The sequence below is a fragment of the Mus caroli genome, chromosome 11, assembly GCF_900094665.2.
Source record: "Mus caroli chromosome 11, CAROLI_EIJ_v1.1, whole genome shotgun sequence".
Lineage (NCBI taxonomy): Eukaryota > Metazoa > Chordata > Mammalia > Rodentia > Muridae > Mus > Mus caroli.
In genome coordinates this window covers 103,977,212-103,989,172 of record NC_034580.1, presented here as the reverse complement: position 1 = coordinate 103,989,172, position 11,961 = coordinate 103,977,212, and the positions used below count along the sequence as shown (strand labels likewise).

General features: G+C 45.5%; 1 protein-coding gene across 1 annotated transcript in view; it reads left to right on the top strand.

Moving 5' to 3' along the window:
* Positions 1–11,961, top strand: part of Prkca (protein kinase C alpha) — a 411,286-nt gene that overhangs the window by 275,501 nt on the left and 123,824 nt on the right. The window contains exons 4-5 of the mRNA XM_021175668.2: positions 5,984–6,095; positions 9,095–9,223. Of these exons, the coding sequence (XP_021031327.1) occupies positions 5,984–6,095; positions 9,095–9,223 (241 nt within the window). The remainder of the gene's footprint in view (positions 1–5,983; positions 6,096–9,094; positions 9,224–11,961) is intronic.

Here is an 11,961-nt window from a genome sequence, read left to right as displayed (position 1 = left end):
GGAAACATCTTGATAGGAATGTTAACACAGTTTTCCAGGGAAAGCTGGTCAAGCTATGATATTTAGAACTAAGAGATAAGATGCAGGCTAGCAGACACTATGATAGAATTTGCATCCTCCCCTCCCCCATTGGTTGATTTTTTTGGAAATAAACCAGATTTAGATTCACAAGTGAGATTTCATTTGTGCCTATGAGACGTCCTGTAGGCAAAGCCTCCATTTCCACCAAAGCCACACGCACAGCAGGGGCTTCTGAGTGGAGCCTTTGAGTCCTCTGTTAGAATGTTAACAGGCCAGGACAGCATCAGTCGTGTGTTAGAATGTGACAGGCCAGGATAGCATCTGCAGGACAGAGGGTTTTATACTTCCTTCAAACAGAGGCTGTGCAAAAGGTAAAGGAGCATTTACATACGCTTCACTAAAGGGAAAGACCACTAACCTGGTTAGGGGGGATTACTCTAAGACAGACCCTTCTTTATGTGCTAGGACCAAGCTTACCACACATGACCCATGGGGCAGTTTTCTATAGAACCTTCAAGTAAAGTATGAGAGGAGCTCAGTTCTGTGAGGATGTAGTTGCCGTGTGGAGTGTGGGTGTACTGTGGAAGAGACAACTAATGCTAGAGATGGGCTGGGAGATTTTTGGACTCGGCTTTGCAATCCCAGAGAATCCTCCTCTGATTCTTTTGCCTTCTCACCCTGCTCCCTGGGGAGCTCAGGGATACCATTTATACTTAAACCTTAATAGCCTGTCTTGGTTCTATCACAGTTGCTGATTTAGTGATGTTGGTTCAGAGATCTTTCCTTTGCTTCAGACTGTTTGGTTAGAGGGTGTGTGTGTGTGTGTGTGTGTGTGTGTGTGTGTCCTTTGAAAGAAAACACTGTTCTTTCTTACTACCCCTGAATCAGGCACAACAGGCAGAATTCTTGTGGCTGTGGCAGGTAGAAGCAATCACGGGCAAAGACATAGGTGAAATACACTGGGTCCTGCCACCAGGTAAAGGTGCCAAGGATTATGGGTGTTACAGAGAGGGAGCTCCAATGCTGTTTAGGACCCAAGGACCTGCAACACTTACACATAAACACACTTGGGCTTCAGTTCCCACTGAAGCTGGTGACTCTCCACCTGGAAGGCCCACAGCTTTTCAATCTCCCCATGACCCAGGCTGGCTGCACACCTGGCTGAGCCCTCAGTCAGCCAGATATTTGAAATGACTCTGGCCACAGACATGTGTGTTTACTTAGAGAGGAACTTTCCACTTCTACTTTTGGATAGATCTTTGGAGTCACCCTCCTCAACCCCTTCACGTGAGATCCGTCAGTTATGGATCTCACGGACAGGTTCCTCTGTTGCTGTTCCTCTCGAGTCCATGCTATGTGCGCAGCAAACAAGACTGGATTCCCTCCCCAGCACACACACGGTCTATTCAATTCATATGTTGTACAATGAAAGCCCTTTGTTATAACCATGCATAGAAAATCTAGAGACCCTAGGATGCTGCAAGTCAGCTGGTGGCAGGGCGGCAGCAGCATCTCCCCTCCACTAACGTGCTGTGGTTATGTAAGATGCTCTCACTGGGAACGCCGGATGAAGAGCAAAGAGGAACAGGCTGTACTTGTTTTGCAGATTCTTGTGAGTCTTAAGTGATTTCAAAATAAAAAGGGTTTTGTTGGTGTTTTCTTTCTCTAAATATCAAGACAGAATTGAAGGGACTATTTAGTACAGTTGTTTCCAACTTTAATCTTAGCAGCAGCCTCACCTCCCCGCTTTGCTCTCTTCCTTCCCCACCCTCGGTGGCACCCGGCACCTCCTGACAAGCTCGGAGCTCTGTGAGATCTCATGTGGAACCCTATTCCCACCTCCATGGTCCAGAAGTCAGATATAGAAAGCTGAGGCCCAGAGAAGGCCAACACTCTGCTCCTCGGCCGCTCTGGTATAAATACAGACAGCCTGGGCAGGTTTCTGCTCCAGTGGCTTTCTGTGAAGCATGGTGAGTCCCGTTTAGGTAGCAAGGTTGTTTCTCTTGTCAGGCCTGGAGCCATGCATTACACCGGATGAGTTTCCATGTTTCTCCTTCATCCTTCTCCACAGGCAATAGCATCAGCGTGACCTTTAAGCTGGGACCATGCATGAGCTAATCTGGGCCACCGAGCAGTTTCAAATTTACCACATAGGGTTGATTGCCAAGGAACTCTCTGGAGGGCTAGAGACAATGTGCTAGAAGCCAGACTGAAGAGATATTCCCCGTTCAGCCTCCATTCTGACCCCCAGTCAAGGCTGGAATCACCCAGATCACTGGATGTTTCCATAACAGTCCATGCCACTGAAGTATTTTAGAGAAACCTTGGGCTTCGTGAAGTTTATTTCTATGGCTAACACCATAATAGCCTCTTACATTTTTCCAGCTCTTATCAAGTTGTAAACCCTTGGCATATGGTCATATGCTGCTGGAGTTCACATGAGCACATACACCTATCATAACTTATAAATAAAATTCAGGACCCCCCTCCATGCACTTTTGGAGTGAAGGACTCTGGGACCCGGTGGCTCTCCAGACACACACACACACACACACACACACACACACACACACACACACAAGAAGTAGAAGTAATGGCTTCCTCTCTTTCTACATCTCCTGGTAGTTAGAGCCTGGAGATGCCATATGGGTGTCAGATGAGTGAGACTTAGGTTTCCCTGAAAGGGGGGCCCATTGCCCACGTGCCACATCAATAGAGATGTGTGTGAGAGTCAGCTGGCAGGACAGCCACCCCAGGGATGACGGCCCTGTGCATCCTCCTGTGGGTTTGCAGTGAGCTGCCATTCTTCATTTGCTGCTAGTTGTTGATGCCGTATCTCTGCAGGCAACTTGGCTGCTTTTTCCCCCCAGCATCTTCTTTGCCCTCCACATTGTAGGGAACAACCTTCACTGTCAGCATGGGTCCAGATAATTGGTGCTGATGCTAGCCTGATCCTTCGGCATTCTGGCCCACGTCGCAGACATCGGAGTAACTCATCAGCTGCTCTTCACTCCATCTTCACAGCCGTTTCTATCTAGGGAAAATGCTCCCACAAGGACATGGATCTTTTATAACCTGAAGAGGGGTCTTTAGAGGGGGCAGGCCATGGGTTGCTTCATGGGTATTGCTAATCATGAGCCAATGAGATGGCTTCAAGGGTAAGGTGTTTGCTTCTACACCTGAGGACCAAAATCTGATCCCTGGAAATCACATGGTGGAAGGGAGAACCAACTCTCAGAAGTCATCCAAGAACCTTGACACGTGCAAGGTGGCACACACAGATGCTCAAGTGCGTGCACATGCACAATATACACAAAACAAACAAACAAATAAATAATTTTAAAAATAAAACAGTATTGCTGGTCATCAGCACATGTATTCAGCTACTCCTGTGAGGTCCTGTTGTCTGTGAAATGACCTCTTACAGCCATGATTCCCAGACTTCTAACCCTGAAAAAATCTTTTCTAGACTGCTACTAAAGCACAGACTGGAAGAGAGCAAGGTAGCATACACCTGCAATCCCACTATTCAGCAAGCTAACAAAAGGGTTTGAGGCCAGTCTAGGTTACACAGTGATATTCTGTACCCAAAAAGAATGGGAGGGAGGGCAGGAAGGAAGAGGGAAGGAAGAGGGAGTGGGTGGGGAAGGTGGGACGACAAGAGGAGGCCCTTCCCCAGAGTCTGTGATTGTGGGACCATCTAGGTACGATATTTGCAATCACTCTCACTGATGCTCTGTTAGGTGAAGCCTGTTGCCCTGAGGCTGGGCTGCACAAATATTTCTTACACGGTTAGGTAATCAATACTTCCAGCTTGGGGGCCCATTCTGTCTCTGCAACAAATGTTCACCGCTGCCACTGTAGCCACAGAAACCACATCACTAAGCGAACATGGTTGCATTCTGAGAAGATGTTATTTATAAAAGAGTTAGTATATATGTATCCCTCCCTCAGAAAACTGAGGTGCAGCTCTGGAAGTTTAAGAGATGGCAAGAACCAGCTATTCATGCTGGGTAGACATCTGAAAGCTTGCACAGTAAGAACTGGGTGGCCAGATCCCAGTTTTCAAGGTGTTTGAGTCGCAGAGATCTGCGGGGTGGGGCGGGGGAGTGGTCATCACCTCTCTGTAAAATGAGAGTGACGATATTATAATGAGGAACAAGGAGACATGTTCACCTTTACCACAGCTAATGGATACATCTGTGAGTGTTTTGGCTTGCTCTTCTTTAAACTTTTCTGCATGATTAAGACATTCTGGAATTTTCCAACCTACGCCTTTTAAAAGTGCTCATAATCATTCATTTGGGATACCTTTAGCTTGGGTCGTAGGGTTCAAAGTCAACCAAAAGCCACACTTGCCTTTGGAATCCTGTTAGACCTCTGGTGCCCAGGTGCCTTGGAAAGTCTGAAGCCTAGCATGTCTTTTTATGTGTATCTTTATATGTGAGCAACACCTGCCTCCAGGAGAGCCTGTGCTTAATGTATCTTCATGGAGCCCCCTTCCCCGACCCCCACCACTTAGTGTATCTTCATGGAGCTCCTGTCTTCTTTTCCTCCCCAGCTTTGCCCTCTGTGCTCTAGCAGAAGTTCAGGCCACCCTCAGGAAGAAGCAGTTCATGAGGAAAGGACCTTGTATGTGCATATTGACTATGACATTAACTTGTTGTTCAAATAGCATACAAAGTCTTTTCGCTCAGTCCTCTCCTTGAAGGAGCCGGGGGCTGTGTGTGGTGGTATGCATCCTTAATCCCAAAACTGCAGAACTGAGAAGTACTGAGACAGGAGGGTTGAAAGTTCAAGACCAGCCTAGGTTACATAGTGGAGGTAGAATAAGAAGAGGAGAGGTACCACGAGGAAAATGAAGATGAAAAGAAAGAGGAAGAAGGGAGGAGGAGGAGGAAGAGAAGGAGGAGGAGAAGGCATCAGCAACAGCTACCACTAGAACTAGCAGCTAGCTCCTTCCTTCTCTGTCCCCTGCATACTCACCCTGCACTGGACAGTCTACCAGTCTCCTACTAGGGTATTCTAATCAGTTTACAAAGGTTGGCTTGTTTTGTCCTTATTATAACCATGTAACTTAGGTGGTGCTGACTTCCCTATTTGTAGATGAGACAGGAAGAACAAGCCATTTGTACAAATCCATGCCTCTGAAAGGTACCAGAATCCAGACTCATTATGACATGATATGTATATGTATATGTATGTGTATGTGTGTATATATATATGTATATATATATATATATATATAGTTTCTGCTTCTCTACCTGTACACTGAAGAGCAGGAACCTAGAACAGATTTCTGGTTGCACACTCACGCTCTGTATGGTCTGCTAGAGAAAGCAATGACCTGCATCTATACTTGGGGAAGGGCTATCCCATTGGGTTTCATGTTTTCCTCTAACTACTGATATCCCTCCCACACAAATACACAGACTCTTTGGGGATAGGGTATGATCACAAAGTCCTGCCAATCTCAAGGTTGATCTAGTTCCACAGCCTACCAGATTCTGAAAGTCACGAGACTTCAAAAAGGATCCAGACCTCAGCTCATTCATATCAGCTTCATAAGTGTCTCTTCTGGGCCACTGCCTTGCTAGGTGTTGGGGTGTCTCTGGGTACAGGGACAGTAATACTTTGAAACACTAAGTATGCCTCCTCCCAGACTGTGATGATGGTAGGCTTCAAGTGACAGCATTCATGGGAACTTTGTCATTGACTATGTATAAATTATACCATAAGACGGGGTGGGGGAATGTGAGTGTTTGCTACATAAAAATGTGATATAGTCAAAAGACACACACACACTTACACACATACACTCACACAGTGCACACACTTCTCCAACTCTAGGGAGCAATAGTCTAATACTAGCCAAATTTGGCAATGAAAAGATTGTGACCTTGCCTTAATCAAAACTATAGCCCTTTCACACCTGAAATGAATGTTGTTCTTCTCCCTCCAGGACCCCAGGAGCAAGCACAAGTTCAAAATCCACACATACGGAAGCCCTACCTTCTGCGATCACTGTGGGTCCCTGCTCTATGGACTTATCCACCAAGGGATGAAATGTGACAGTAAGTTTTCTTTTCCAGTAGTTGGCCAGGCTCTGCAGCTCATGGCTGGGTTTGCTAAGTGCCAAAGTCTCAGAAACTTCTCAATAACAGCTCACCACCAAAGAGACGTGGTTTAGATAAAGACAAGGCTCAAAGACTGAGGAATTAATCTCTTCTCCAGCTTCTGGGTTCTGGTTTGTTATAACTACTTGCTTGTCTGACTATGAGCCCCCTGAAGGTAATTGGGTTTATAAATGAAGCTAGTCGGTGCTGTCACACTGTGTGCGTGTCCCTGTAAAATGCAGGCTAGTCAAACCCCACACAAGATTCCCCACCTCCAGATTCCGCATTTGGTTGGCTTCAAAATAAGCTAAGAAACCAGTCATTATCTTCCTATGCCTCTAATTAGTGGGTGGACTGTGGAAAAATCCAGCAGGCTTCTCCATAAAACCGAAGCTAAAGCGAGCATGAAAACCAGGGTGGCATCTTGAGCTCCCTCACCCTGCCCGTTGATGAACGGATGGATCTATAGCAGCCGAGTTATGTATAACATCACAGAGGTCAGTGACACAGGGGACAGGAGGCCATTTCCATCCTCCTCCCAGCCATGTGTGCATCCTTATCCAATACCAAAGAGAGAAAAACATAGCCTAGGAAAGTTTCTGATTTGCTAATTCTCTAGTGACAAATTTACCTAGCTTGATGCTTAAATAAAAAGGTGTATGTTTAGGGCATGAAAAGGCTGCTACTAAGCCTGTGTCCTTAATAAATGTTAGGAAGGCACCAGCATGTTCTTGTTCCTAAGGATTACATCGACCTCAGAGCTTTGTATCCTGAGGTGTTGGGCATGTGTGAGTCTCTCAGAGCCCAGGATTCGTTCAGCTTACCTAGCCGTGCAGGTTAATGGCCTTATCATCCATGCCAGATTCCAAACACATCATTTTAGTCATTCTCAATGTTTCTAAAAATGGTGATCCTAAGTACATTTGTAAATGTATTTTTGGCTATTTTAAAACTTGGAGCAGGGCTGGAGAAATGGTGTCCAGGGGGTGATGACACCTGCTACCAAGATTGACAACCTGGCATCAATCTCTGGAAGCCACATGACAGATGGAAGGAAAGAACAGATTCATACAGATTGGTCTCTGGCCTCCACCTGTGTGCCGTGGCCGGGGCAGCACAATAAGTAAATGTTAGCATCATTTTTAAACATGGAGCAAAAATGAACACTCATATGTGTTGCATACATGTCAACCTCGACACAGTTAGCAAGACCATGCGACGTTAATATCTCACCCCCACTCAAGTGGTAGAGCTTGTCATAGAGTTCCCCCAATCAATGCACTCTCCTGAGAAGTCTGCTGGGGAATCAGGGAGAGGTGTGCCCTTCCACCCCACCCCCACATGTATATTCTCTTTAGGATGAAGCAAGGATTGTATGTGCCGAGTAATTTTAATTACCATGCAGAAACAGGTGAATTGCCAGACATGGTTTCTAGTCATCTGCTGCTGCTGTAGCAAAGTACATGAAATGGGGACTTTATGAAGAATCAAAACGTATGTCATCTCAGAGCTCTCGAGGCTGAGATGTCCACGGATAACACACAGCTCCTCTTGGTGGGGAAAATGCTAGCCACCACTTATGTCAGCCAACCCTTTGTAGGGTAAGAAATGGGGTGAGAGTATGCAAAGGAACTCCCCAAGGTACAAAAGCTGTTTCGAGTAGAGCCAAAACCAGAGTACAATCAGTGTGTGTTTAGTCCCAAGTGTGACCCCAGTGTGTGTCCACTTCCGAGTGTGACCCAAGTTTGCATTCACTCCCAAGTGCAACCCCAGTGTGTGTTCATGACCCCGCAGCATCCTTGGTAACCATATTCTTTCCAAGGCCCTGTAATTATCATCCTCAAATTTCAGCTCGTGCCCGGGTACCCAAAGGTAGATAGGGCTTGGGTAACCCTAGGGAGGTGAATAGCACAACCTCGCAAGAGTCTTCGTTGCTAAGCCCCAGCCAATACAGCGTCTTGAACAGGGAGCTTTGTGGACAGAAACCTGAGGAGATCCACATGTGGGAAGCGGTTTTCAGTACTTAGTTGCAGCAAATAGGTCTTATTTATGACTTCTTCAAAAAAAGTGTGCTGCTATGTTTAGATTAAACATTGAGAATGAAAGGAATAGCCAGGTTCTGCCTTGAATATCGCAGATGAATCTTGTTAACATCCCAGGGAGAGTGGGTGAGGATTCCAGAAAGCCCAAGGTACCAGGAGGGCGGAACCAGCACACCTACACAGCCTCATGTTTGTAGTCATCCCTGGGGATTCTTCTCAGGGTTGCTTTGGTTTATGGAAATAAGACTGATCTTTTTTTATCCTCCCCCTGTCTCGCCTACATAATGTCAGTGTAAGGAATGGCTTATGCCAGGCATGTATTTGTTTTACTTGGATTAATATTTAAATATTTGAAGACAGGTTTAAAATATCAAACACAAATTCCTTAAAAAAATAATAAGGCAACATACTTACACCTTCTCAAAAATACTGAGTTACTAGAGGGAAAGAAAAGTTTTATGAATTTCCTATACAAAGCCCATAAATTGTCATGTTCTTGGTGGACAGCTCAGAAAGGCAGAAAGAATTCTCATCAGAAAATTGAATCCTCCATTAAAAATTTGCATGTTGCATACCTGCGTGCACATAAACTATTAAGTATTTAGTCTGCACTCTGCATACATTCACTCCTGTAGATTTTGTTAAATATTTGAAACAGTCACAGAAGAAAAACCTGGGTTCTTTTGCTGTGGGAAAGACTAAACAAATGTGAGATAGATATTTTAAGGGTATTGCCACTCAGAGGAGGAAGCCTGTGCTGGAAGGGACATCTGCTCACAGTTCATGTCACCAGAAACATTATAGCAAAGTATCACATTAGGGGAGAATCGGCCCCACTTCTCAGACACCAAAACACGGAGGCAGTGATATGAGCCCATATGGCCAACCTTACCCCTTTGCTCTTTTGATTCACAGCCTGCGACATGAATGTTCACAAGCAGTGTGTGATCAATGTCCCTAGCCTCTGCGGAATGGATCACACTGAGAAGAGGGGGAGGATTTATCTGAAGGCTGAGGTCACTGATGAAAAGCTCCACGTCACGGGTAAGGCATGGTCCGGGAGAATCTTTGTCGGGCAAAGGTCAAGGTGACGGCAAAGCAGGTGAATCTGGGCTGGGTGACTTGGTGTCTGTCAAGGCATTTACCGCTAATTAATACGTCCTATGAGCACACTCTGTACACAGGATTTCCAAATACTCAATTGTCATATAAAGTCTAAAGCAACATGCAGACCTGGGTGCTCTGACAATGGTCACCATTTTTCCCCTCCCATGCGTGGGACAAGAAGGCCAACTGGCCAAAATGCTGTTGGTAAGACTAAAACTAGGCCAGGGGAGACAGATGGCTGGAGGGTCTACATGCTCAGTGGTCTTGGGTTGTTAGGACTTGAAAAATCTATGTTGGAGGTTGTGACAGCAGCTACTGTTGTCTGCATATCCTTCCCCTGTGTTAAGGACGATGTCAGGAACTTCATATATGATATTTACCTCTCTATATACTTGATTATTAGCTTCATTTCCCAGGAAAGACACAAGAAGATAGAGCATTACAGCACTGCAGAATTATTAAGTGGGAAGACAAGAGGAGAGCATTTGTATCCATACCCTCATCCTCTAAGTGTCATGCCACATGCATCCTCAACAAATGGTCGAGCCATGGTGAAGATATCCTAGCCATGGGCTATAGCACTCCTTCCTGTATCTGTGTGAGCTCTGCCTGCTACAGCCTGAATTTTCTTCTAGTTTCTCCAGGTCCACTTCTAGTGCATCCACACTCTCATCAAAGTTACCCTGATATCTTGATTTCCCGGGACCTATCCTGTCTTTCACACGTCCCAGCCTCTCTGTGTCATGTCAGGTGATTTACTAGTCAGGTGATTTACCATTGGGCTGAACCCCAACCCTTCACGTTGGTTTACTATTTAACTCTTGGAACAGTCTACACTACTTCTCTTGGGGATCCTGCTGGATGCCTGTAAGCTTGGTCTTTGCAGGATTTTATCAGGAAGGGTTTTATATTTCCATTTGTATTTGTAGCTTTTAACTTCTATCGTTAAGTCCTGGAAAGACTGACTTTAATGGTGTCTCTTGCTTGCTGGATGGTTCAGTTTGTCCTGAGGAAACTTGTTGATCGACAGCAGCTATCACTTCTTTAGTGCCAAGGGTGTGCCTAGCCTTGCCTTGCACTGTGCACCTTGTATGCATTGTCTTGTTGCCTCCACATACAGTCTCACCAAGGAGGTAACCTTTTTTATCCTCCTCTTCAAGGTGAGTCAGGGCATGGAGAGGAGAGAAGGAAATTCACTAAGCCACAAAGTAGAAGGTAATGGAGCTGGCCAGATTCCGATCTCTTCCTTCCAACACCTAGTCTCTGAGCCTCCCCCGGTTTCTCTTATTGAGGAGAGCCTCCTTTAGAACAAACAATAAGCCCACAAATATTTTTCCAAACTTGCATTCAGCACTCCAGGACACTCTTGAAAATCCAAACACAGGACTTAAAGCCCGGGGAGAAAAAGGGTACCACGTGGAGGGATTAAAAAGCAAGCCAATTCCAAGTGTCATTAACTGCCAAATTATGTGGTCTCAAAAATAGCACACTATGGGGAGGTGCTCAGGATGTGGAGGGGACTGGGAAAGAAAAGACCCCATGAAGGAGACTGCTGCGAGGGAGCATTGGAAAGGTAGAGGGAAGAGTGTTTGGCTTGCTCGAGGGAGGGTTAAATAGGATGTGGAATTAGCATGGCTTTAATGAGAACGCAAATATGAGCAATAAACCACAGTGAGTGGAGCTTAGGGTCCAAATACAAGTGATTTCCTAGGAAATGCATTTAAACCGAACCCCTGAGCAGCCATGTTAATTGCTAGATTAGCTCAGTCCCCATTTCACCTATGGGGAATTGCTCAGGTTGAAAATAATTTCCAAAGTAAGTTGGGAGTTCCCAGTGGGATCGCTTCGCTCTGGGATGGAGACATCCCCCTTTGAAATCAGAAGTGAATTCAGTTTTCTAGACTGGTGCTGAGTTTGTGGGAAAGGCCTCCTCTTCTTTGGTATATTTTTATGTTTTTGCCTTTGGGCAATGATGCTAGAGGAAACCAGAACTGTGTTCCCCACCCCACCCCACCCTGAGGAGATCTTAAAAGGTTTCTTATATTCTTGTATCACTTTCTTATTTGGTATGGAATGATATAAAAGGAAACTTCATGAGAAGTCATTTTCAGTTTAATGTTGTAAGTAAATGAGAGAGAAATAACCACCTGCTTTCTGGCTGTTTCAGGAACACGTGCCTCCCACAGACAGATTATGAAGAATTTAATTTCCTCATATACTTTGGCTTGTTAGTATAACATGGAGATTGAAATCCTAACCTGAATTCTCATGGTGCAGGTGATAGGGGGTACCTTTCTCCTGGTCTGTGACTCCTTGCAACACATAGTCTGAACTCCCTCTTGGGCTTTTTTTTAATAATGTTTTTATCATTATTATTATTATTATTATGTATTTATTTCATTTACATTTCCAATGCTATCCCAAAAGTCCCCCACACCCTCCCACACCCACTCACCCACCCACCCACTCCCACCTCTTGGCCCTGGCGTTACCCTGTACTGAGGCATATAAAGTCTGCACGACCAATGGGCCTCTCTTTCCACTGATGGCCGACCAGGCCATCTTCTGATACATATGCAGCTAGAGACACGAGCTCCAGGGGGTACTGGGTAGTTCATATTGTTGTTCCACCTATAGGTTGCAGATCCCTTTAGCTCCTTGGGGACTTCCTCCAG